Here is a 27,641-nt window from a genome sequence, read left to right as displayed (position 1 = left end):
CAAGCGAGATGAAACTATCTGCTTTTAGTCACCTCAGGCACAGGGCTCCTACCACTTTTGCTATTCATAAAAGAAGAGTACCACACCATATCAAAGAAAATATTGTACCATTCAGTAGCTTTGAATGTGAATGATGACCAAATGCATCCACCAGTTTTGAACCCTAAACTCCCCAGCGGCAAAATCATTTTGTATTAAATATTTCCCTCTTCCAAAACCCTTAGAAATATATATAAAATGTATTAAAACTGCAGGGAAAGTACTGCTCTTTTTTTCTCTTTTTAAATTGGGTATTGCTGTAGAGGGCAATGCCACAGTTTTGAACAGAAATATTTTGTACTGTTTTGAGAAAATAAACGTTAGGCTAAGTTTACAGCCTTGAGAAAAAAAATAAGTTCTGCTACAAGGACAAAAATGTGATTTTTTATCAGAGGCTCTTTCATACAAGTTGGAAAACAGCTGTACAGCACTGAGAAACAAAACATGATAAATGTTTGAATAAAGATGAGTGGGAAGTACAAAGGTCAGGTCTGGATGTGACCCAGAAACTGAATTGCACTGACCCAATATTTTGGTTCAGCTAGCCACAGATTTGGGGAGGGGGGGACAAGGTGGTATTTTAATTTTGATGTTTTTTTGAGGGGGGGGGGGGCGGGGAAAGGCTGTTGGTCTGGACTTGGATTTTTTAACACCATCACTGCACCCACGTTTATGCAGACACATAAGAGGACCCATTTTCTAGAAGATCGTTTCGGGCCCATTGCTACCTAAGAAGGATCAGTACCTGTGCCCCGCAAACTGCGGGCGCCACAGGTTTCCGTGCCCCCCAGGGTCCCCCGGTCTCCCACCACACTCCCCTCCCAGCGTGTCCTCCGTGGGGTTCCGACCCCCTCCTGGGAGGGGTCTGTCCTGGTCCCCAGCTCCCCCTACCCCCGCGGCCGGGGCCGGAGCGGCGGCTCGCAAGGGGTTAAGCTTGTGAGCACCGACACGTTGAGGGGGAGTAGCCAAGACCAAGCAGCAAAAACATCATAGCACATTCCTGGGTAGTCCTCAGCTGCCAGCATCTGATTAAAACCATATCTCTCGCTGTGAGTGGCTAACTAATCTGAAGGCGAGAGTACAACTGAATATTTAACCGGGCCCCCGGTCCTAGCCCGGCTACCGGCTGCAGGCGTCGGCATGCACGGAGCGGCACGGATATAGCCCGTAAGGAGCTTTGCGAGCGGGGCTCGGCTCTTGCAAAGCCTGCGGGGGGAAGTGGGGGGCGGCTGTTCTCCCGGGGACGGGACAGTCGGTGCCGGTGGTGGGGGCTAACAAAGATGGGGCGCCGGGGGGAGGGTGCTCGGGCCGGGCCGGGGCTCAGCCGGGCTCGGCTGCTCGCATCTCCCCGCAGCCGCGGGTGCGTGGCGCCGGTGGGGCTGCGCTTCGCCGCCGGGAGCGCTTCGGCCGGCCCCGGCCCCGCAGCGGGGTCTCGAGGGAGGCGGGGGAGCTCGGCGCTGCCCCAGCCGGGCTGCGGGGAGCCCGTCCCGGCTGAGGTGGGGTGGAAGCTGCCTGCGCCCGGCCCTCGTGGGGCCGGCGCCCCGGGGAAGCTAGAGCGCAGAGAAAAATATATGTGTGTGGTTTTTTTTCGGGTGTGGAGAGGAGGGAACGAAGAATAACAAAGCATAAAACCATTAAGTTTCACATAAATTACTGATATGCAAGAATCTCTCTAGTAGCGGAGAGGAGGAAAGGGTGAGGATGCTGTGAAGCAGGGGTGGGGTTTTGTTTTGGTTTTGGATGGAGCATCCTTGCTGGGCATTCCTCTCTCTGGTGAATCTCAGGATGCTACTTCTGTCTGTGGTAAATGAGTACAGTCAAAGATGGTCCAGGATTAAGTGGAATGAGCCTTCTACCTTGTCAGGGAAACTGACTTCTCAGCTGGTGAGACTTAGAAGTCTAATGATCATCATATGATGACACTTAATGTTGGGGTAGTGCCTCTGCTCTGAGCAGTAACATAGATGCAGGTGTTGCCAATACAGCTGGACTTCTCTGTAGCAGAGCTTTCACTCAGATAAGCTGAAGCTGGTTTATTGAGCACTTTCTAGGGAAGCAGAAAATCCACTGGTAAGGTAGGATTAACTTGACCTTGTTTTGTTTGGTTTTTTTTTTTTTTTCCAGGGGGAGGGCATGAGGAATTGTTTTAATCATCTCTTAATGAAGGTAGTGTGCCTTAAAAGGTTACGTTTTTGCCTCAGAAGTTTTCTGTAACTTCTGTAAGCAAGGCTGCCCAAAATGGACCAAACCTGAGAGCATGTAGGCTTAAATTTGACCACCGTATGCTAAGGAATGGGCATAGGTATGCTTAGGGATGGGAACACCTGTGTAGATACACAAAATAGAGATGCAGATTTAATTAGAGAAAAGTAATTATGAAGGGAAGTATTCTAGCTGGCTGTGGAGACTTACCAGGCACTGGTAAATAGAAAATATGTCCTTTTGTCTGATAGTGACCTCTTTGGCAGTTATAATGCTAGCAGGTCTTCAGATCAGCTTCCATTAGGACCTTCCAGGAGGTGTGTGAGGCAGTAGGTGACTAATTGGAGAGGTGAGTCAGAATCCACAGAAAATCTTTTCAGCTGAGAAGGGGATTGTCTGAGGGAGTCATCCACTATTTCTGTTCAAAGAATCACTGCAGTTGCATTCTGCTCAATGGTTTTTGAGGCATAATCAGGTTTCCAAAATTTGCTGAATGGTCTGAGGATGTTGTCAAGTCTAAAGCAGAAATTTCTATTAATAGTAACTCACTAGAGTTTACATTTGGAGGAGGAGAAGAACCAAGTGGTAGAAATGGTAAGGAGGATGTGAGTGCTAAATGAATGTCAGGTGAACCATCAGAACAGAGGCTTAACTAGCAAACCTCATGACTTGGTGTATAGGAAGGCTCAGGGTAAAGTGGAGTGAATGCCAGGTGTTCCAAGTCTTAAATGAAGAGATGGTTCTGCTGAGGGGAATCTAACAGGGTCTTGTGTGCTTGTAACTGTAGACAGGAGAGTGGAAGAATGTTGAGCACTACTCTGATAGTCCTGTGACTTATGCTACTTCTCATCTCTTGTGCTCTTACTTCAAAAAAAGCTATCAGCTGAGCACCAGAGGTTGTGCTCAGGATTATCAGCTGGATGGATGGGCCAAATGCCAGAAATCTGGCATCAGTTTCCTTTTGGGAAGGTAGAGATGGTTATCCATTTTAACATATGCCTTATGCTATGTTCTAAGTATCTCTATACATCTGCAGTACACAACCCTCTTTCTCATTGAGAAGAGTATTATTTGGCTGTATAAGTGCCTGTATAACCCTATTGTTGGACACTGCAGACCAGTAGCTGCTATGGATATACTTCTTGCTTAAGGCCTTTACTTCACAAGCAGATATGGAAAGAAGCACTCTAAACAGGTGAATATAATATATGCAAACAGTGGCAAAAAGAGGTCTTAGGCTGGATTAAATGGATTGAGAGCAGCCCTGAGAAGGACTTGGAGGTGATGGTTGATGAGAAGCTCAATATGAGCCAGCAATCTGCTCTTGCAGCCAACAAAGCCAACCGTATCCTGGGCTGCATCAAAAGAAGTCTGGCCAGCACAGAGGGAGGTGATTCTGCCGCTCTGCTCTTCAGACACTCCCTGGAGGACTGTGTCCAGCTCTGGGGCCCCCAGCATAAGAAGGACATGGACCTGTTGGAGTGAGTCCAGAGGAGGGCCACGAAGATAATCAGAGGGCTGAAGCACCTCTCCTATGAAGAGAGGCTGAGAGAGTTGGGCTTCTTCAGCCTGGAGAAGAGAAGACTCCAGGGAGACCTTCTAGCAGCTTTCTAGTACCTGAAGGGGGCCTAGAGGAAAGCTGGAGAGGGACTTTTTACAGGGGCATGTAGTGATAGGATGAGGGGTGATGGTTTTAAACTGAAAGAGGGTAGATTTAGATTAGATGTTAGGAAGAAATTCTTTGCTGTGAGGGTGGTGAGACACTGGAAGAGGTTGCCCAGAGAAGCTGTGGAGGCCACCTCCCTGGCAGTGTTCGAGGCCAGGCTGGATGGGGCTCTGAGCAACCTTCTCTAGTGGAAAGGTGTCCCTGCCCATGGGAGGGGGTTGGAACTAGATGATCTTTTGAGTTTCCAACCCAAACCATTCTATGATTATTTCTCTGTGGGAATGCAAATAAATGTACTTCATGTCAAGGAAAGGGGAATCAAGGGCTGGTGTCTGGACAGGATTTTTAAGATAAAAAACATAGCTTGAGATAGGAAGTAAATGAAAGTGTGTAATATGCTGTAGTCATTGAGTATTGTTGTCAAGCCTACAGATTTTTCTCTCCTATTGGTGCTCTTCTCTCCTGGTGAACTTTGCGCTGCTAGACATTTGTGTGACCTACTGGGTTAACCCAGTTCTTGGGAATGTTTGTGGACTCTATTCAGCAAGGCTAGCAATATGTGAGCACTACAGAAGCATGCATTTTCTTGAACAATGAAGCAATAAATTCTACATCCAGAGAAAGCCAGCTTGTTCTGGAAATAGTACTGATGGTGCAAATCCTGCTTGCTGGCTAGATGCTGTCAAAAGAAGTGATGAAGAGATAGCATGAAGGTAACTTGTAATATGCAAGGATTTTGGAGAAAAACATAGATCTTGCATGTAGACTAAGAGATTATTAGTAGAATCAAGACCCTGCCTCATGGGGAGGAGGAATGCTAAGAGGTCTTAATGAGCTTCTGCTGTGAAACATAACCAAGCATAAGCTACTATTCCTCTACCTCAGCATGGACTCCACAGAAATACAACTTGGTGTTGTGTTAGAAGGATCAAATAGAATAAGGTCTCTAAGTACCATAACTGACAAAACAAACTGATGTTAGAAACCTGGTTTTGAGGCTGTATCTGGGTTCAAGGGTCTCAGGGTTATAAAGAAGCTGGATGAAGCATAGTGGCAGGCCTAGTCAATAAACAGGAGGTACCAGTTTCAACAGGATTAGCTTGTTTATACAAGCTGGGCAGCTGAGTACTGAACAAAGTATCTTCTCCCATCTAACTCGTGTCACCCCTGGTTGATGGGGGCATAGACCACTTTGGTTTCCCATCTTCTGAAATGTCTGAGCTTTGAGATCTAAGGTGGCATGCACCAGCTATGAAGCTTTATTAGAAGCTTTTTTTTTTTAAAAAAAAACAAAAAAAACCCCAAAAAAACCCCAAAAAACCCACACATAGTTGGGAATAAAGGTCTGTGGGGCAATTCAGCTGAGACACTTCACTTCATCTTCAAGCACTCCATAGCATATGCATGCCACCTTAGATCTCAAAACTCAGACATCATGGGGCCAGTTAAGGACAGACTAAGGGCCTTGGAGCTGAATTTCCTGCTTCTCTGTCAGTTCGTGTTGCATCCTTAAGCAATAAGATGAGAGGTGAAATACTTGATGAGAATTATCTCTTAAAGAGACCAAGTAGGTCTGAGAGAATAATAGATCTTCACCTTGGCAGTCAGGAGGTTTCATGACAATGTCAACAAGGAACTAGCTCATCCAGCAAAGGGTACTCAACTCTTAATGCTTATGTGTTGCACAACAGCAAGTCTCCTCCTATGAGAACTCTCATATACCTGCCCTATGGCTAAAATGCCTATGGATGAGACTTTCCTCCTAGGAAGGGATGAGACAAGTTGGCAACACTAAGGATGTAGTGTTAATATTGCAACTGGTGTTTCTAACTTATAGACATCTTCTGTGCTCTCTCAGAACAGGGTTATTTGTGCTTTAAGGGAGGGCACAAAGGTCACTATATGAGTAACAACTAGTTTTCTAGTAGCTTGAATAGCAGATCTAGCTGCAAACAGCTGCTAACCTGGCTGATGGAACTTAAACTCTAAAGGAGGATTGAAGGCTGACACTTGTCCTTGCATGCTTCTGCTGGATGGGGGCATCCCCATAATATGATATCAAGACCATGACAGAGATGGAAAACTAGAGATCCTGGTCAGGATTACTTTAGAGTCTGGATTTGTGAGCAATAATGTAAACTTTCTCTAATATACATCACAAATGTGTAACTACAATTACCAATAGGGAAACACTGCAGAATAGTCATTTGTGAAACTTGACTAGCAGTTTAGTAGGACAACTACTGAAGGAGCTGCAGTAGAGCTCTGAAAATCCTGGTTAATTATTTTTTTTTAACCTCTAGTATAGATCTTTCTGTACCACCTTTTTAGATTTGCGTCTTGTTTAGTTATTCATTGCCTTTCTTGCTGTATATACAAGAGAGAGCTGGGGCCCTTGGTAATGACTAATCTTGAAGGCAAGAGTAACCCTTGTATTAAGCAGTATGGTTAATAATACCTAACTGAGGACTGAAACTGCTGTAGAAGAGCCTGCTCTCATAAGGTGCAACCAGAATTTTCATCAGTCTAATAACATGCCATGAACACGACTTGCACCTGTAACAAGAGACAGTATGGAGTGACTCTTGTGACGATGACTGCTATTACACTTTATGTAACAAGAGGCACAGTAGCTGGGGGCTAGGTGGAGTGTTCTTCAAATACCGACGAAATGAATGTTTAAGAACAGGTTTTTGGCTGCTCATGGGATCATCAGACTGGGTAAGCAAGCTGCAGTACTTGACACTCTGGCCATGACTATATGGTTTTAGGTTGGATGAATGCAAGAATATGGCAAAACCATGTTGCTCATACAGATACATTTGAGAACATGTAGAGAACACTTACAGTTCATCATAGGCTATGCAGAACATATGCAATATCTCTCAGTGCAGCTTGCACACACCCAGACTGTGAAGAGGGCTAACTCTGTCAGCACTGGACAGTTAACAGTATGCAGCTGAAATAACCTATGATAACAGCTTCAATATGTGTCAAGTTCCTGCTCTGAGGAAGGGGGTGAAAAGCATGGTTATTGGCAAGAGTCCTTTGCTATACTAACTAGCAAAAAGATCAGAAACAGTTCTTCTAGGCAGGAGGGAGTTAGAAGTACAGTTGGAAATGAAGTGTTTGAGCTGTTGTCAAGTTCAAACTCCGTCTAAGTAAACACTAGCTTCGGTGATTAACGACTGCTTTGCTTCTAGGTTGTTTGGTATATCCAGTGAGTCTCAGCAAGTAGTATTGACAGAAGATTGAGTGGTATGCAATGCAGGCACATGGCCTGAGATTCCTCATCATGTGAGTAGGCAGGTGATGCTTTCCTGAGCAATAGCTAGAACAGACAACTGAACTCTGGCTCAGGAGCCACTGATTTATGAGGCTTCAGCACTGGAAACTGGAGAGAGTGGCATAGAGGAGTGGCCCCTTAGCATGCTGCAAAGGATGCTGTCTTTCTGGAAGTCTGATATGAAGAAACTTCTTGGGGATAGTCTAAGTATATAATCTAATAATAAGCCTGCGTTACCAACCGAATAGCTCTCTATCAAGAATGACAGATATCCCGGTATGCTCTGTCTCTTTCTAAAAGAATAATGTGGAATTCAGATGCTGGTATTGCTGGTACTAAGAGTGAAGGGGTTTCTTAATCTATGAAATGAACTAATAGGTTGGAATGCTAAATGCTGAACAGAGGTCGGAAAGGCTGCTGCCAAGACTTGTTGCTAGATGCTGCATTATTCTTTGAACAACTCATAATTTGAGAAGGACTAGCTAGATGTCTGGACACTACCTTTGAACACTAGTCCAAAAGCCAGTTCCTGGCTGAAGAATAACTCTATCAAACAGACTATAATAGTGCTAGTTCCCTTCAGCTTGAGATGAAGTCTTTGGGGAACCAGATAGCACTAGCTCATCAAGAGCATTTAATTTTCTTCCTTTAAAGTAAGCAGAGGGCAATACTTGCTAATTTTTATCATCCTAAATTGTTAGTCAGGTACAGCTTGTTTAAACTGGTCATGACTTCTCCTGAGCCCTCTCTTCTAATATTCCTGCAACAGCTATATTTATTCCCATGACAAGTGGAAGAAAAATCCAAAATAGAGCTACTGTGGTAGCTGGGTTGAGAAATAATTAATTTTCTCATCAGAAATTATGTACTCAAAAGCATACTACAATTGCAAAAAGTACCGGTCCAATTGCACCACTTTAACTGAGTGACCTTTTCAGTTCCAGCTGCTAATTTAGTGATGTTCACTTGGCTGCGATTCCAGTGATTCACGTGTGCAGAAAACACTTTCGGGAACTTAGTTTGAATTTCTATGTTCTTGCTAAAAATCAAACAGCTCAGAGGAGACTGATGCACTGATATGATGAGAACAGACTGTTCTGTTCAACTGATGAAACAGCAGTTGGCCTATTGACTGAAATGGTAAGATGTCTGGGTAAGTTTCACAGGCATGATCCTGTACCAGCAATGGTCCATGCCAACATCTGTAGCTGATATGACTAATTAGAGTACTAAGATCTTTATCTACTTTGCAGTTGGTACTGGGGGAAGGGAGCAGCATGAAGAAGGTATTCCCTGATGTGTCCATTACCACACTTCTGCCCCACAAAGCAGATGAGTGTCACCCTTCCCTGTTTCTCATTATTGTATGATCAAGACAGCTGGACCTGTTTTTGGACCCATATTGCCATATCCTACAATATGTAAGTACAGTTGTAGCTTATTCCAAAAGGGTATTCCTGTGGGCAGAAGAAGCCCTCGGCATAAGGCTGTCTTAGTACCTCAGCAAAGTATTGATCCATCTCCTAGGTGAGAGGACAGAACATCAAACAGTGCTTAAAGCAAGCTGCCTTGAAAGAAGTTCCCTAAAGTAAAATCCTTTTAGTCTGGAAAAATTCTGGCCAAGTGCCAGAAGCCAAGTGCCTGGCTTAACTGAGGCCATGGTACCAAGCAAATGATCTCTTAACCACAAATCATGTTTCTAACTACCTAACTGTCTAAACAGGACAGCTAAACAGGCTTTTTGAACTCGGGCTGAAAACATTGGTCTTAGTTTCCCTGCTATCAGGGAATCACAGGAGAAACCGAGTGGTGGGAGCATCCCTAAACTAGACCCTACTGATTGAAGGAATGTCAGATAGCTTCACTTGTCAGGCAAGGCAGGTCAACATCCTTTTCCATTGTCTCTCTTACAAGACTAACAGGGGCTTGGGTTAGACTTAGTAGTATAAGAGCCTGTATTCAGTAATCTTTCTGGCAAGTATGCTGCTCTTGCATTCCAGACATGGCATAAACTGGAGGGGAACCGTTCCCAAGCTGTCTGTGAACTCCCTTCCACCACTTATCTTCAAGCAGGTACTTGTTATGTATAAATGTGAACAATACATATCATGTTTAACCTACCTGTAGGTAAGGCTAGTATCTTTCATGTGTATTAGTCACTAGCTATGCTAGTTCCTAAGAGAATAATTTGATTGTTTTAATAGAGGAAACAAACTAATGGTAGTGCCTGCATCAGAACAAGCAGCTGGAATTTTCCATCTAAATCATAGTAATCTTCTGTCATGTTACAGAAGGTTTATTTAACTTGAACTTAGACACTGTCAGATGCTAGAGCAATGGGTGTTCTAGTAATGAAATAAATACTGAAGATGATATTTTATTTGACTCCTCAGCGTGAATGACCCTGTTGAAAAGGCAAAAGTCTGAATAGTACATTCATGTTTCTGATTTATTAATGCATGCCTAGTGCTTCTCAAGGCTACTTAGGGCACTATCATTGCAGCAGGAGTCAGGCAGAAAATGTGATAGTCAGTTATGCACATAAGGATTTGTTAGATGCAAATGTCAGTCATACAAGGGCTCACACAAATGCGCTATTATACTTCTCATGTGGGTAGAATGCTGCTAGTCAAGATAGTCCATTATAAGTAAATATATCTGTCTTTACAGCTTTGACTCTTGCTAGTCATTGTATGTATTGCTGTTAGCCTTTAGTCTAATTCCTCAGCCTGCAAAACTGAAGTCTTGAATTCACTCAAGTGGACTGCTTGTTTATCAGCCTTCTGAAAATGTCTCTTCTGTCAAGAACTTGAAGGCTAGAGATATTTATAAGGATACATTGTGCATAGACTGATACAACCTTCTATCCAGGAGAACTTGACTAAGTTTTCAGGAAGGTGGGGGAGAGGGAACAACCTGCCTTGGAAGCATGTTCTTCAGCACTTGAACTATTGCTGTGCTTCCGGTTACTACTTTATCCTAACAGGCTATATTGCACTCGGCAGTAAAACCTTCTCTTGGCCTCTCTTGGCCTCTCAGATTCTAATTTGAGGTTAATATTTACATGAAATAACTCTTTAAGCTGAATCATGTACTTGCAGCATCAAGGGACAAAGAAGGAGGACGGGCTGTGAAAAGGACAAAGTATTAGACTGCTGAGCAGGTGTTTAGTTTACCTGCCTTGCCTTTGACTTTTTCAGTGTCCCTAACTTCTTCTCAGACGAGCTTTCATCAACATTGAGGCAATTACCTTTGTCTGCTAAGGGGAAGAAGCCTGTCTGTTGGGTAAGAATTATTGTCCAGTCTTTAAATCCCATGACAGACTACAGCCATAATGAAAATTCTCAATCCTCTGTGCACAGGACAAAAATATAATCATTAATGGTAGCTACCATGTTGCCATCCCTTGCTCAAATAAGGGATAATTGTGAAACTATCTCTTAAGGTAAACTAATGTTGCTCAACAAAACCGTTTGGCATGTGCTTCATGTCTTGCTAAGAAACAAGTATTTCAAGGATGACCTGTCACTACTAACAGGTCTCCTTGTAGAGAGTTTGGAGAAGACACCAAGAGCATGGTATGCCCAAAGTCCTGAGACTGACTTTCCCAGGGTAGCTGCATGGAAATTAAGTACAGTGCTTGAATGGAGAGTTGGCTGACTTGAGACAGTAGGGAACAGCTCATACTTCAAGGCCTATGTGATGAGGGCTTGAAATGGCCTTTCCCTAAGGAGTGATCAGTAATCGCTCACAGGATGGTCCCTATAGGAAAGGAGGAAGGTGGTCTCTTATCAAGCCCTTTCTGGAGTAAATTGAAAAGTGGGTGAGCAAAACTTGGTGCAACAGACTTATCTACATGGAGAAGATTCAAAAGCCATCACTTAACAGTCTGCTGGCATAGTGCTGCAGGAATGATCTTGTTCTTCACTATGTCCGTAGAACTGAAGGCATGCACCTCTAGCCCTGCTGTACTGCTGGCTGACTCTTTTCAGATGAACTCAGAATTCAAGTGTAATAGAACAGTTCTAGTCTCTTACTGCCTTACTTCCACAGCCTGAGTAAGGAAATACTAAGGGACTGAGTACTGCAAAAGGAAGCCTCCAAGCAAGAGCAATAACTACAAACAGATGTTTTTAACTTCATTTTAGTTACTTGCATGTAGAGCACACCAGCACTTCCACACTTATTAAGAGAAGCCCAACTTAGGTGTCACAAAGACCTTGCACAGCTTTAACTTGCGTCTAAAGCACAGAATCCAAGTATAGTGGTGGCCGAGACTCTTATGCCCCAAGCAGACTAGATTACTGCTAGCTCAAGAAACATAATGTTGCTCCCCAAACCAGTGAAACTTTAAGGTAAAGCCTGAGGCAATTTTATGCTAGTCTTGTGGCTTAACTAAGGTGTCAAGAAGTAGTTATTCAAAATACGAAAATTTATTAAGGCAGCCTTTGCCTATCCTTGTGTTCTTAGTTTTGCTAATTCTCTTGCTCCAGAGATATGATTCTCAAAGACATTGAGTTCTCCAAAGGTATGGTAAATAACTGTCATGTGCTGTGAACTCTCACCAGGTGAGATAAGCCGTGCCAGACCTCAGATAGGAGAGTATGTCCTGTCAACTGGCCAGAAAGCTCTCGGTAGCCTTCTCAAATTTCATTGCTAACACTGAGAATGAGCTTCTCCACAGTAAGACAGGGGGTATTTGCAAGGGTTCAGCTGGACTTGTGTCTATCCCTGCCCATCTTTCTTCACCTTGGGGTTTTGTGCTGTTGGGCTCTATGAAAATAAGTGGTCTGGTTTCCATAGGATGGAGGCAGATGGCAAAAATGGAAGGATGACTACAGTTTAAAGATGGCAACTGCCCATCTGGACTTCTACCACTTTACAGTTCCCAAAGTGAGGTCTTACTTGTGCATATTTGCTCCTCCCTAGGTTATTTGCTTGTATTGCCTCTTAGCTTTAATTCAGAGTGAGATACTTACTGTGGCTGTATAACACCAGAGCTGGCTGTAGCTCTACCAATTAAATTGGGGAAGCAGGCTCACTGACAGGCAGGACTCAGTGCCTCAAGGTTGCTATTTCTTTTTTCCAGCATGGAGCTGGGCAGAATGTCCTAAAGCTATGACTCAGCTCTTAGAGAGTATGTCTTAGCTCTATTCCTCTCCAGCTCTTTTCCTTCTGTTCTCTAAACAGTAACCTTCCAGAAGGGGTGGATGGTTAAGTAATGTTTCAACCTTAACTCTTTCTTTCCTTCCTCTCTCTTTGTGAAGGATTTGATAAATCTAGGGAGAGGCTTATTATGCTGAAGTCTAAAGACTGTCTCTGCTCAAAACTATACCATCAGGCAAGCTAGTCTAGTGTTCAAGTAGAATTCAGTTGGCTTCATTTTACCTGCTTAATGTGTGGTTTACAATGGGCATGCTCCTTTTTAGCACTGGTGCAAGTATCTTGCAAAATCCATGTTGGCTATAATAGTTTTCACCCTTGCTCTCTGTGAGAATGGGCGCACAAGCCACTCTTCCAGTAATAACACTTCCTAAATAACCATGGATTTCTATATCAACTCTTCTTCTAACATCTATTTCTATTCAGAACCACTTGACATTTTCACAGCAACACCTTTTCTCCCTAGGTGTGGCCAGGTAGATTGCTTACAGAGGATAACAGGTATAGCTGTCAGAACTTTCCCATAGGAGCACTTTTATCTCTGATTACTTGAACAATGCTAAATGCAATTCACAAACTGTGTGGTAAGCAGCTAGATCTAACTGTGCTTACATTAACAGCTAGTTCCCAAAGGCCTCCCTCCTGGCTGCATGGAAATGGAGGCCTTCAGGGTGAAATTCTCCCTTAAAGACCTAGGAATTTGTGTTCTACCTAGGTTAAGAATCAGTTAAGCACTGACATCCATTACTCTGTTGGTGGCAAGCTGGGTGAGTCAGTCTAGCTATTGACTTAGTAATGAATTGAGGAAAAGGCAGGAATGAGAGCAAAACCCTGAAAGTAACTTCCAAGTAACGGATAAAGCATTAGCTGTAACTAAGGCAAATGAGGAATAGGCTATTGAGAATTACAAGCTTTTAATGCTAGAGGATATGCAATGCTTCAGCACTTGTATCTGGGTACATAGTATGTCTCAAATGATGTGCTGGATAAAAGGGGTGGCTTGGTCTGTGGCTGCTTGCCTGGATATAGGGAAAATTAAGTAGCTGGGCTACCCTCTGCTAGTAATTATTTAAACAATCTCTTGGCTTCATTTGTCACCCTAAAAATCAAGGGACTAACTGAAGCCACTGCAATACTCCAGACAGAATATTCATAAAACAGTTTCTGTAGCAGATGTAAATGTCCAGTTCTTTCTGGCTGGGTGTAGATTATCTTCAGAACACCATAAAGACAATATGAGTCCCTCTATTTGGTAAGTGTGAATCAGTGCCTCAGCTGTGTGGGAACAAAACATGGTGACTGCAGAGTTGTTTTAATGTTCTTGTATCTCAGAGGCAAAAGGGTTTCATGGCATAGAGTTAAGTCATACTAGTCCATAGTTTCTGTTAACTTGCAGGGTTTTTTTTAAAAAGGTAAGGTTACTTGATTACTGTTAAGACATGAGTGTGGGGTTTTGGGTTTTGTTTTGTTGTGTTTTTTTTTCCTGGAACAGTCTGCAGCCTAAGAAATTTATTTGCTTTTACCTGTTGGGTGATATAACCTCAGATTTCCGCTAGTTATAAAAACATGAATAAGATCTAGTGGCTTCTTTTGGGTGTTCTGCTGTCATCTTCATGAGTGTTTGGAACAGATCCTGGCAAATGTTCCTTGCATTCTCTTCCACTATAGAGATGCAGCTGGCAGTGCTGAAGGAGAATAGAGCAAAGTATCTGAGGTTCTATAAATAGCTTTAAATGGTAAAAAGCTAAAGGTTGACAGATTAAAACAGGGTATTGCAAGTACAGCCTGTGGATGTAGGTCAGTGTGATCCACTGATTAGGTATTACTGAGGTGAGGGTTCATGCTCTTTGCAGCCTGAGATCAATAGACGGTGAGTCAGATTTCCTATATGATCACTACTAAAACTATCGGGCATTAGTGGGCTTCAGTGCTCAGCAGAACAAAACTGAACTAACAAGTCCAATAAGACTATTTCTTAATAAATATTATAAAATATTATGTCTGCCTACTGATTGTTGTTAGGATTTTTAAAACCTACAGCAAGTGTAGCTGACCACCATCTCGTCATGGCTACTGAAGCTGAAACAACTACTATCAACAGCCAGCCTGAGCAGCAAGCTCCACCAAAAGCACAAACTTCAAAGAAGGAAAAAAAGAAAGGTAAGAAATGCTTACCTCTTGAACACCTCCTCTAGTCAGTGTCCTTAATCTTTTGCACTTGCCTAAAACTAATATCACTCTCACCACATAGTTAAATTAACTCCAAGACTTCAAGCTGACCGGGAGAGTGAGTAAATAAGCTAGTAAAATAAATTTAACCAGAAGGTAGGCTTTTTACCTTGAAAGGTTTTTTTCTAGCTTTAAGTTGTAAAGCTCTCAGTTCCACTTGTTAAATGACTCATTTGCTGAGCCTGACAAGTCACTAAAAGCCCAGAGCAGTGAAAGCCTCCTGAGGAGGTGATCAGACCAGGACCATCCAGGTACATACGTGTCAGTCTGAATCTGATCTTGCTTTCTCCCCTCCCTTCAGAGAGGGGGTGATGTGCTGGACACAGATACAGATTGTAGTCCAGAGAAGCTAGAAAACTCATTTCATGAGAGTAGTTGTAGATCAGATAATAGATTTCTTTGATAGATTACATCATGTAAATAGAATTACCTCATACAGAAATACATACCTAGGTACACACTTGGAGCATGTTGAGCAAGCAGAGAAGAAAAGCAAGCAGTTCTGAGAAGTAGTGTGAACAGACGAAATAGCAAATTAGCTAAAATCCCAAGTGATTACAGGGATGGGTGTACCAGGACTTGTTGTAGAACTGATGATGCTGACAAAGTTCTAGCATGGGAACTCTTGCACACCAAGGAGAGATCTGACTACACCAGAACTAGGGGCTAACATCTGAAAGGCTTATTGAACGTCCTCTATGGCCATGGTAAGTACCACTTCTGCTTGGTGTTTTTGCTTAGTGCTTAAATCTGCTTGTCTGCCTATAAATATTTCAACCTTTGTGTGGCAAACAACTGTTCTGAAGCCCCCAAATATTAAGCACTAGGCTCCACTCTTTGAACTGAGGCCAGATTCTGCAAGAGCACTGTGACCTTAAATGAGTAACTATCTTGCAGTGCACACAGTACTGGAAGGACTATGGGTTGTTAGTCAGCTATACTCAAAGGACAGTTTTAATATGTACTTATATGGTATATTTTTTTTAAAAGATCTCAAAGCCACAACATAGACATTTCTCTCTTAGAAAAAAACAAAACCAACCAAACAAAAAAAAAACCCTTTTCTCTGTCTCCAGGGCCAGAAAAGACAGATGAATCTCTCTTGGCCAGATTCAAAGGTGATGGTGTAAGATACAAAGCTAAACTGATTGGCATTGATGATGTCCCAGAGGCAAGAGGAGATAAAATGAGTCAGGATTCAATGATGAAGCTTAAGGTAAGGGCTTGAGCTGGCATGTAAGGAACAACTTCTGAATAACTTTCAGAAAGCAGATCAAATGGTCGCTTTGGCACAACTTCAAATACGGTTTAATGGTAATGTAGAGGTAACATACATCTAGGATGGTGCTTTTATTACTAAAGCTGTAACCCCTTCCTCAAAGGACAATGTTTCTCTAATAGCTTGGGAACACTCCTTTGGGTCTCTTCTACGTATCCAGTATGGGTGCTAATAGTCTGAACTTGATCACAAATAGTAAGCTTGGGTTTTTCATGGGGAGGGAGGAGCTCTGTGCAATTTAACACTGACTTCAAAGCACAGGCTGGCAATCTGTGGCAATAGTGACACCAAGAGATACAGATAAGCCAAAGAACAAATGAGACCCTGCAGCAGCAAAGAAGAGTACTTCTGGAGTGCAGAACACTCACATAGCTTCAGTCAGGCCAGGAAAGCTGGTAAAGATGCTGTTACTGCAGCATTTTTGTGATCTAAGATAAGAAATTTTAAAGCTCCAAAACGTTTACAGAGGAAACACAACCTAATTCTGAGGTATCACTTCAAACCTAGTCAGGCATATGTTGCAAGAGGGATGCTGCTCTAACTGTACAGTTGCACAGGAGTAACTAGATTAGCACTAGTGCAGTCATAGCTGTGGGCTCATGAGGACTGTAAGGAAACGAGTTAAATCTCAATTTAACAGAAGTCTCATCAATACTTTGATAATCATCCTCTTTAGGGAATGGCAGTGGCAGCTCGTTCCCAGGGTCAACACAAACAGAAGATCTGGGTAAACATCTCCCTCTCTGGTATCAAGATAATAGATGAGAAAACTGGGGTAAGATATGACTTGTTCTCTTAATGTGATTCTTAAAGCAAATGAGGTGCTTGGAATTTAGACCAATCTGAACTATATTCCTTAATGGCATCGTGTCCCCTCTTCCACATGTAACAATTGGCTTGTGAAATGGGTTGTAATGCTGAAGCCGCCTGTCGGAAAGATAGCCACATCCTATTGTGGTTAGTCAAAGGCTAACCTTTGACTAAAGGTTAAGTCAAAATCTGAGTCTTGAACTGAAGACTTCTAAGAGTCTCAATCATTCTAACTACAGAGAAGAGCAGCTATTATGTCTCCAGCAATTTAAACCGTAGGGGTTTTTTTTTCCCCCAATTCTAGGTCATAGAGCATGAGCATCCAGTAAACAAAATCTCCTTTATTGCTCGGGATGTAACAGACAATCGTGCCTTTGGCTATGTGTGTGGAGGAGAAGGCCAGCACCAATTTTTTGCCATAAAAACAGCACAACAGGTAAGGATCAGACACACTTTTCCACTTGCTATGAGTAATGCTTTTGTGTAAACACTTACATGTGGTAACGGTGTAGTATTTTGCTGGTAGCCCTATGAGGTATAAGGGAATACTAGCACAGATGGATTGACTCTTCTAGAGGAGGGTAGTAGGAATTGACTGTATCACCAATGGCTTTTATCTTGTTCAGCTTCTCTGTAGTCCAGAATAAAAGCACTCAAGTAGACTTGCTTACTATGATTAACCTTAACATGTCCATGCACCATGGAAGTCATTAATGAGATGAACAGAGCCATTATCATAGGCTTTCCTGTACAGTGGCCTGTTAGTGTCAGTGAGAATGCTAATTCTGGAGTCAAATAGCCAGAGCTTCACTCGGAATTAACAGGAATTATGTTAAACTCCACTAGTCTAGTTCTCATGATACTTTGTCTTGTGCAGCAGTGAAAACAGACTTACTCAATTGCAATAGTGTTTCTGGGGCCAGTGAATGGCAGGTGTGGTCCTCCTAGAGTTGCTTCTGCGAGGGATTCTGATCCTTCTGTGACAGGCTTCCCCCATGCAGAAGTCCTGTACGCAGGGTTTGTCTCTTTGAGGAGAATCTGTACATAAGCAGTATTGGAAACAAGCTACTTGGAATTACTGCTGAGTATTCTGCAGCTTCCTAAATGACCTGAACTTAAGTTGGATATTTATCATTTATTAGCTTGTCATTATAATGTATCTACAATTGTCACTATGATGACTTGACAAGCCAAGACTTCAAAGCTAGTAATTTCTTCATACACATCCCTGCCTGTGCTCCTGGAGAACTCGTTGGCAGCTTCAGACCTACTACAGGTGGGACTGAGGGCCTCCTTGTTGGAGCATGTTACTGCTTTAGTAGCAGCTGTAACACCCTCTCCTAAGCCTATTTTATTAGTTTATTGGAGTCCTGTGTTGTATTGGCTTCACTATTAAGTACAAAAGCCTTCTGTGTGTGCTCTGGAGTGGAGTTTGTTCTCTCAGAGCTTTTCACCACAGGGTGTTGCTTGCCAGCCTATAAGCTTAGCCAAGCTGTAGACAGCTCTTGCCTTGCTGTTAGTTGTTTTTAACACAAACTTGTCTAGCTGAGAAGTAAGGACTTCTGCAGCTCTAGACTGCTGCAGCTGTACTGTTTGACAAAGTTGATACCTCTTGAAATGGCTTTTTCTGCAGTTGCATGTCTAAAACCCTTGATTAGGAGAGGGTGATGCTCAGATGTAAACAGTGAGATCTATTCAACAGATTCTCTGCTTGAGCCAAAGGTAGTGTCTGAACAGTGGGACTTGTCCTACTCTAGACACTGACACAGCTGCTCTATGCCTCAAGCTAAAGTCCCAAATCAGTATAGCTGAACCTGTCACCATCTCAGCAACCACTCAAAACATTCTTGTTAATGAGTGTGCAGGGAATGCAGTGCCTTTCTAATTCACACTGTTTTCATCCTGATACAATACCACTTAAACCTGGTGTCTGCTCTACACATTTGAGGTGATGATAATCTTACCTTATGCTTGTCTCACTGATGTACTATTTGCATCCTGTTTAAAATAAATGTAGTATTAGCTATAGAAGCTTTCTCCAGGTTCAGTGTTGGAGTTGGTAGAAAACAGACAGATGCAAAACATTTTTGCTCTCATGAGACTACCAGAGAGCTTGGATAAACTTCACACTTTTGAGTAAACATGATTAGGGCTTGCCATGCACTTCTGAAATCTTGCGTTACAAGCTTTTTAGCAAAAACATAGCAGGCTTAGCACAAACACAGCCAGTTTCCCTGTGGAGTTAACAACAGTTCTGCCCCCACTACCCCTGGATTCTGCATAAGCTGTCTTGTGTGGAGGCTAGACAGTCCTTTAAACTCTTGCTTTTACTGTTATTTCAAGCTTACTGTTGCACAATTTAGGAAAGTTTGGCTTGCTGCACAACTTGCTTCAGTAGAAGTCCAGGGAGAAGTAGTACATGGCCTAAAATTTATATTCTTTTTTTAGGCTGAGCCTCTAGTTGTTGATCTTAAGGACCTATTCCAACTAATTTATAATATGAAGAAGAAGGAAGAAGATGACAAGAAAAAGGTGAGTAAAATTATAGAAACTGCATTAGTCTGCATAGAAATAAAGCTTGTTTCAGCTTTGGCTTGGCTTTTGGGCTCTTGTAAGACTTGACACTGAGGTCTGTCTAAATCCAGGGTCACTTGAAGCTCTTGGTTGGTAGTTGTACCAGCAGTTTGATTACATCCTAGATCTGGTAAGCTCTCCAAAGCAAAAGGCTTTGGATATGCTACATAATGTCTAGGTACTAAAAGCCTTCTTTTCTTCCTTAGAGTGAAGATGCAAGTAAGACTGAGGTAAGTCACTTCAACTTGGCCTCATTGATTAGGCATGCTGCTGCAACACAACTAGCTTTGACTTTCTTTACACTGCCAGCATTATGGAAGCAATGTCAGATGCCCAATTACATTGAAAGGGGAGTAAAAAGGGCCTACAGGACTAATGCAGAGTAGTGATCCCCCTCATACTTCCTCTTTCCATCACTTGCTCTTTAAAGCCTGCAAGTCCCTTGCTTAAGGCAAACTTTGATATTACAATTATTGCTGTCACTGTTATCCATCTATTACAGAATGGTAGCGAAGCATTACCTGCTGATCAAGCTGACAAAATAAAACTGGTAGGTTAAATTTTAGAACTTTATGCTGATGTCATTAAGGAGTTCATAACCAACTGTCTCCACATTGTGTGGGAAATGCAGTATTTATAGATGTGTTTACAGTAGATCTGCATAATGCTTGATTCTTGCTCTTGCAAGAACTCTAACAAATATCAATTCTTTCAATATTTCTGGCTTCAAGGGAGCTTACCAGATGGACTTGTTTGGGGATATGTCAACACCTCCTGATATGAGCAGTCCCACAGTAAGTAGAATCTAGCTTAGCCTTCTTGGCTATTGCTTTGAGAGTCCTAGGAGTAAGATCTGGGTTTACTTTGTTAGTCCTGGTTTGTGGTTTCACTGAGACACCTGTCTAGCTATCATCAGGGTACTAGTTTCTTAGGGCTATAATAGTATCTACTTACTAACTACAGTAGCTAATGTCATTCTTATCCAGCAGAGTTCACTTGAGGCTGTGTGACAGAGGTAATCCTGTATTGTTAGTCATAGAATCACAGAATGAGAGCTGTTACAAAAACCTCTGCTAAAGACCTTTAAAGCTGAAGCTCATTTTATGGCCAAGTGAATCCTTAAGTCCCTCAGAGTGGCTCCTGGCCATTCTAGATGAGTAGCCCTAGCTCAAGATGTGGCCTAACTCCACAAAAGTGTGCATAAACCTTGTCATAGCTCAGTATGACCCCCAAAATCCTACCAGTTTATTCTGGCACTGTAAACCGCCATCAGCTGTGATACAATTGGTGCTGTCAATCCAGCTAGTGACCAAGACTTACCCTTCTATTGCCTGCTTGGTGGAGAGATGGCATGTTAACATCTTCCACCAGCAAATAGCTCTCTAATCTTACTCCAAAGCTGAGACTGCAACTTGAAGTCACACTAAGGCAGTGTGATTTCACAACTTGTCAAAACAAAGGGCTAGAATTCAAACAAGGGTTCTTGACTCAAGTGAAAGCCTAGGTGTAATTAGTGCTTAATTACTCTACACTCGCTAGGCTGTAGAACAAGCATTTGATATTTAACTAAGGGTTCTTAAAACAGGCGCTTTTAATATTAAGTTTCTGAAACTAAGTAGCTGTGATTTAACCACAGCCCACAGTGCTTGCCTTCATGACTTATAAGATGAAGCTTTAGTGCAACTTCACTGTGACATTGAATATTTATTATTATAATGTATTGGCTACTTTTGCAGCTGTTTTCCTTGAGCTTGTGTACTATGCAGTAAGTCCTACATAAAACTAATCTTATTTTTCTTTCTGAACAAATAGGAAGCTAAAGAGATTCTGTTAGTGGATCTAAATTCTGAAATTGAGACCAAACAGACTTTTACAAAAGAGGATCTCTTCTTGAATGGCATCACAACCTCTCTTCCACAACCAAAGCCACAGCCACCCTTCTTGCCTGAGAGTTCTTTCTCTACCAATCTCAGCTTCTTTCCCACACCTAATCCAGACCCTTTCAGTGATGATCCTTTTGCACAGCCAGACCAATCTGCACCGGCTTCATTTGATTCTCTAAAATCTGATGATCAGAAGAAGGAAAGTCTGAGTACCTTGACATCAGTGGGTAATGGTGCTTCAAATGGTGATATTGACTACTTTGGTAAACAGTTTGACCAGATTTCTAACAGAACTGGCAAACAAGAAGCACTAACAAGCCAGTGGCCACTTGAGAGTAAGTTGCCTGCAGCAAGAACTCCAAATGGGGTACCAGAGAGAGAACAGAATGGCTTTCTTAAAGCTCCATCAAACCTGTTTGTGGAAGGTCCTTCCAAAGGAGTATCTCAGCAGAATGGAGTAAGGCTGGATTCTGAAAGCAATATCCAGTTCATATCACATGAGTCTATAACAATTAGTCCACCACCACAAAGTACCAAGCCAGGAAGAGGAAGGAGGTCTGTCAAGGTGAACAATGTTCAAGTAATTAATGGTGATATGCATGCTCTTACTTAGAGAAGCTGGGTGAAAGAAGATTTTCTTTCTTCATACTGTGTAACTGTCTTAATAGCCTCACAACACACCTACATCTCTTACCTGCCATGCATACTCTAACCTCTCTGCAGCCCTGTTGCATTCTAACATTCATGAATGCTTCATAGTAGCTATGGTCACTAAATTGTATACTCTCTTCCTTAATGCTGCCATACTTCTGTAAAGGTCTGGTAAGTATGCTGCTATTTATATTGACACTTGATATGATGCCAGAACCTGTTACAATAGCCGTATGCCTATCAACCTGTGGTTTCACAACAATGAGGTGCTAGCACTAGCTTGCAGAAACCTTCATAGTTTCTCAGTACCTGCCTACTGAGGGCAATCTCAAAGGCTTGCCTGATTAGACACAGGGTCAGCTGCAGTTGTCTCGCACTCAAATGATGCAAAACACTGTTTCTGACCTTGCTACAACTGCGGGGGTCACTGCAGACTAAGCAGGAATGTTTAGAGGGGTGGGGGGCAGAGGGAAGCTCATTGCTGTAGCAAATAATTCAGTCACTTTAAGTCTTCTGCTGTTGACTTGTGACTACTATATGTTATACCTACTTAATGCCATTAATTTCAGTAGGCATGAACAAAATGGTGAAGTTTGAAACTTTTATACTTGCTCTCTAAAGGATACTTGGTCTCTCAAAGGTCTCTGCTCTAGCTGAAATAAAAGCTTGTAGCTCTGGACTAGGGAGTCTTGATCATGCTAGCATGTGTTCTGCCATGCCATCTTACAAAGCTTTTTTTTTTTCTTTCTAGAGTTCATCAAATGTCTTATTTAGCTCAGACTTCTTTGTGCCAACTACAGAGAGCCTTAGCTTGACGTCAGTGGCACAAACAGGACCTGTGCCAACTAGTCCACTGGACCTCTTCAAATCAAGTCCTACCACAGCACCTCCATTGGCTGGTCTAGGTTAGTCCACAAAGTGAAGGTCTTGCTCCAGTCTAAAATATCTTCTAACACCAAAAGAGAGGTTTTAGTTTTCCTTTACTTCATGTGTAGTGCCATGCCCTTTAATCCATGTGCTGTCTGCCCTAAACCATTAAGTTCATAGAATCATAGTCTGTGAATAGAGGCCTAAACTCTGCATCCTTAACTGGAAGAGGGTTGTTTGGTGGGGTTTTTTTGTGGTGGTTTTTTTTTTTTTTTTTGCTTAAACCTTGACAGCAGATTGCTGCTTCACGTACACAGGTCAAGTGAGCCAAGCACAAATTGGGAGGCTAGGGTAACACTGCTGCAGAGTCTTAATAATTGTTTACACAGAAGTAACTATACAGCAAATGCATCTGTCACTTCTGTGCTAGGACTAAGTATGTTCCTCCTTCTGTTATATCAACCTCAATTCAGTTCTTTCAGGACTGAAATGGAGCAAAGTAAAAAATGTTAACCCCCTTCTCCCCTTCCTACCAGATTACTTTATTTTTAAGAGTAAATCAACAGATTTTTTGCAAACAGTACATGAGAAATGTTTTACTGGTAACCTCAGTGGAATTCATACACTCTTGCTTGAAGTCTTCAGATCACTGAAGTGCTATGTAACAACAATTTCCCCCCAGGTGGCTTGCCAGTAACATCATCACCATGGAGTACACAGACACCTGCCTTCACTCAGGCTGCATCAGTCTTCCCCGGGTCTATGATGCCTGCTCAGCCTACAGGATTTACTCAACCACTTGCCTTTGGTACTCAAGCAGTGCCAAGCTGGAACCAGCCTGCATCTTTTGGTCCAGCAGCCCCTCAGTCCTCTGGTCTCTGGGCACAGCCAGCACAAGTTCCATCTAGTTCATGGGCACAGCCATCCAGTGCTCTAAATCCCTTCCAGAGTAGTGTGTTCCCATCTTCAACACTACCTGCTCAGATGCCATCTGTACTGCCCTCCATGTCAACAACAACTAGCCCACCTCAGCCACCACCTAGAACTGCACCTCAGAAGGAGCTATCCAAGAAAGAGAGTGATGCTTTTATTGCTCTGGATCCACTTGGGGATAAAGAGATGAAGGATGTCAAGGAAATGTTCAAAGTCTTCCAGCTGACAAAGCCACCTGCAGTACCAGCAAGGAGAGGAGAGCAGCAAAGCCTTTCAGGTGCTTCTGGAGCTTTCAGCAATTATTTTAGTAGTAAAGTAGTTGTTCCACAAGACAGTACAGGTCATGATGACATGGAAGCTAGCAAGCTGTCTGCCAAAATGACTGGTAAATTTTTTTTTTTCCTTCTGCTTGGATGGTGATCAGACATCCCTATCCCTGATCACCTAGTCTTTTCTTGTAGAACTAAAAAATTGATTTAATGGTTACCGAAACAGAGGGTTGAAGGACTGAATCGCCTAATAATTGATCCATGTCAGTGGCCAAACACTGACACCTAGTGTCTAAACTACTTGACTAGAATGAGGTAAGTTACCATGTTAGAAGTCCCATCTAGCTTAAAAGTGTAGTGAGGGACAAGCAGGAGATAAAATTGTGAGGTCACTCAAAGCAACTTCCATGGGGGGGGAGGGGTTGTGTATCTCATTAGATGAGCTTTGGTGTTGCTATATAGGCAGAGCTGAGTACTTGTTAAAGCTGTTAAGTGATTATAGCACTATGTCTCTTTTCCTTAGAACCACCAAAGTCTGTTTCCCGACAAAGTGGTGTGCCACCAGCTGACAGCCTGTTTGAAAGTCAAGCTAAAACAGACCCTTTCAGTGCCTCATCTGTAAGTAGTAAAAAAAAAAAAAAAAAAACCAAACCCCAACAAAACCATACCAAAAAACCCCAGTGTTTTTTTCTCCTTAACAACAGGGGTGCCTGTGTTTGAGTACTGGCTTAGTTATGGCTTTGGAGGCCATAGAACAAAACCTCTTGCATGTCTGTGGCTAATATTTAATCTAACAGAGGCCATTTGTTGCAAGAAGGCTAACAAGTTGTTATTCCATTTGGCTTGGGTCCATAACCAGTTCCCCAAAATGCAAGCCCTAGCAGGAAATTCTTCAGTATTGGGAGCTTCTACAAAAGACTGTAAAATAATGTAGCTGCAGAAGTATTCCACTTTGGTTATACTTACCTTTCTGTGGACTAGACTGAGCAGTGTGGACTGTGCATCTCTCTTGCTAAACAAATGGGAAGCTCCCATGTTCAGTACCCCCTGGGGAAGGAAGTGCCTTAACCACATCACTCCATTTGGGACACAGCACTTGAAGCCCTTGGTGGAAACTCTGAATCAATTCCAGAATGCTGACAGGACATCTAGCATTTGGCCAAAGCAGATCTCATCATAACTACACTGGCTCAGCTCCAAATGAGTGTTCAGTAAGCACACATGGCTTTTCTGAAAGATACCTTGCCTCAGGCTACGATAAGAGCTAATATGGCTTTAGAGCCCTTTTCTCTTGTTAGAGAAGTACAGTTGATGTGTATTTAGCAGGGACTTTGCACCTCTTTCCAGAAGGTGTCTGGAACAGGATCTAGCTGCTACAGCCACAGAGAGTAACCCTGGTGAAACCTGGAAATCCACTAACAGCCTATGATCTCTCTTTCCTCAGAAGGAATCTCAGAAACCACCTTCTGGTCCTTTTGGTGATCCTTTTGGCAACCCATTTGTATAGATCAGGTAAGTCTTCCACTAATAAGACAACCTACTTCATTCTCTGAAATTGATTCAGAAAACCTTTGTTAAAGAGCTGTCTAAAATCTACACTAGCTTAACTCTGATGCTTCTCTGAAGTATGGCAAACAGTCCCTAGAAGAACACTTCTGCTAGAGTACCTCTATTGAGACTTGTACATAGCTGCATTCTGGCTAAGCCTTCTTAGAAATAAAGATTTTATTCCTCCAAGTCTCAAGGCCACAATAGATCTAGATTTCCTTTCCTTGAGGAGAATTAAGATGTAAACATGTACTGCAAAACTCACAGGGACTAACTAAATTCCTTCAGATACCTGTTTAGGACAGTGTTAGCACATAGTGCCCCATACAGCTTTCTGAAGTTTAATCCCCTAAATAATTTTGGGTTTGTACTCTGGGTGAATTGGAGTAAAAACAGAATAAGGGCTGTTATGAGAGCTTTTATTACTAGAAACTAATGTAACTCAAACTTTTGTACCATTGACTAGAGAACATGAGCTGTCGAACTAGCAAATCTATTCCTGTGCCACACCTCTAAGTCTTCCCCTGAAATACTGTCTGGCTTCTAACAGGAGACAAGTGTAGCTGTTTATTGCTTTAGTTTTGTTCTCAGTGGCTGTAAGCTAGTTTAAGTAATAAAACTATAACTTACAGCCATCCTAACCCTAAGACCTTTTCATCATACTAGGCCTAACCAGAAAAGGACAAATGGAATAACTGGACCTCTTCTCAACATGATTTCTCTACATGTTTCACTTTCCTGTCTGCCACTCTTGCTGCTGTTCCATGATGTCTGTAATCTAAAACATATCCAGGTGGATTGAAACAGAAACCCTCAAAGAACATGCTGTGAAGATGATAATTCAGGGCAAAGCAAATGGAGAGCTGGATTCATGCTGGAGACCCAAATTCAAATTGGTGGATGTTAACTTCACTTTAGTTCTTTGCAATCCTCCACAGAGGAGCTTAGTAGTACTAAGTTATGCGTCTTGTAAAAATGGTCACCACAATTCCTCTTTCTGTAGCACTTACTGTCCTAAAATACAGGAACTGAATGTACCTGGGGAAGAAGTGTTGCCTTCACATAAGGGAATTGAATTAGTAGCTAAAACTCCACACCTGAAACAACTAGGTCATTTGCCTGTTATCACAACAGCAGCCAGTTGTAAAGTTAAGTGGACACTATTTAGTTCTAATTGGTGACTGGACATATGACTTAGTCTCTGGGCCACAAAGATGTAAACTGTATGGTGGGGGGAAGAAAATCCAACACTTGTCTGTTTAACTAATGGTAAAACTATCATTCTGCCTTAAATGTGTAATAAAGGGACTAACTGTGGGGTCTGTAACAGAATTGCTGGAGTCCTGAGTACTAGAGGTCTACACTGTAGGGTCAGATAAGCTGAAACACTTCTTGCAGAACACTGAGGTAGTCATGGACACTAACTGTTGTCCTGGTGCTAATATGGCTTTTTTCAGCGAGGGAAATATACTAGGATTACTTTTCTATTAAGGTGGCTTGGCAGACAAATGGAACATGCAGATAGGCTTCTTGCATATATCTCAGTGAATGTCCCTGATGTTGCTCGGTTTGAGTTGTCACATGGTATAATGTGGCATGTTTCCAGTATGTTAGAAAGCAAAAAGACAATCATGGCTTCACTCCATGCCTAGATTCCTTGTAAACAGATGCACCACCTCTGTGCCATTAATGTGAGGTAGTCCTCCATCTCTTGAAAACCGTGCCTTTTCTAAAGAACCTCTTTACTAACCAATCTTACAGTCAGTTATAACCAACTGATTTAAAGAGCTACATTCTTGAGTGGTGATGGCTGATGTGTCAGAGGTTTTTCAGTTAATACTGAGTATAAACTTGAAATAGTATTGTGAAATCAAATGCCTAAGCAGTTGCTGAACTGGAGAGCTAAGAAAGTCAACTTGAATACAGCCTTAGTATTCAATTCAGCCGGTCATGCAATTAGTCTTGTATATAAACCTCACTTGCACTTTCTGTAATGCAAAAAATCTATGAATTTAAGAATTTGTCTCAAACTGGAAATGCAGAAACTTATGGATGTTACACTGTTATATAAAAATGTAGTATCTCAAGTGATGTTACCTAATGACATTAAACAGAAGCAACTCTTCATACCAAACAAACATCAGTGTGGCTGTTGATTCTGTCCTCCATAACTCAACCGTGTGGTCTAGTTGACACTTCGAGGTCAGAGCCTGCTAAGAATTGTTTCTCACAAGTTCTTACT

The 27,641-nt window shown here is 42.3% G+C and overlaps 1 protein-coding gene across 1 annotated transcript; it reads left to right on the top strand.

Annotated features, from left to right (window-relative positions):
• The first annotated feature begins 1,176 nt into the window (after nucleotides 1-1,176).
• On the top strand, nucleotides 1,177-26,173 carry DAB2 (DAB adaptor protein 2). Its single transcript, XM_068423468.1, has 15 exons — nucleotides 1,177-1,206; nucleotides 14,379-14,516; nucleotides 15,662-15,801; nucleotides 16,541-16,639; nucleotides 16,979-17,110; nucleotides 19,123-19,206; nucleotides 19,455-19,478; nucleotides 19,751-19,798; nucleotides 19,980-20,042; nucleotides 21,061-21,696; nucleotides 22,534-22,687; nucleotides 23,332-23,859; nucleotides 24,375-24,469; nucleotides 25,296-25,363; nucleotides 26,066-26,173. Exons 2-14 carry the CDS (start codon nucleotides 14,423-14,425, stop codon nucleotides 25,356-25,358), a joined length of 2,160 nt encoding a protein of 719 aa, XP_068279569.1. The 5' UTR covers nucleotides 1,177-1,206; nucleotides 14,379-14,422; the 3' UTR covers nucleotides 25,359-25,363; nucleotides 26,066-26,173.
• The last annotated feature ends 1,468 nt before the right edge of the window (nucleotides 26,174-27,641 follow it).

This window comes from Nyctibius grandis, chromosome Z, assembly GCF_013368605.1.
Source record: "Nyctibius grandis isolate bNycGra1 chromosome Z, bNycGra1.pri, whole genome shotgun sequence".
Classification (NCBI taxonomy): Eukaryota; Metazoa; Chordata; class Aves; order Nyctibiiformes; family Nyctibiidae; genus Nyctibius; species Nyctibius grandis.
Note: the sequence above shows the minus strand (reverse complement) of the source record. Positions and strands in the feature narration are given on the sequence as shown.

Bases quoted from the DNA above. Each gene is read 5' to 3' on its own strand.
- DAB2 (XM_068423468.1), top strand. From the start codon at position 14,423: ATGGCTACTGAAGCTGAAACAACTACTATCAACAGCCAGCCTGAGCAG. The intron at 19,799-19,979 runs GTAGGTTAAATT...TCTGGCTTCAAG, and splicing joins AAGCTGACAAAATAAAACTG to GGAGCTTACCAGATGGACTT. The intron at 23,860-24,374 runs GTGCTTCTGGAG...TCTTTTCCTTAG, and splicing joins AGAGCAGCAAAGCCTTTCAG to AACCACCAAAGTCTGTTTCC.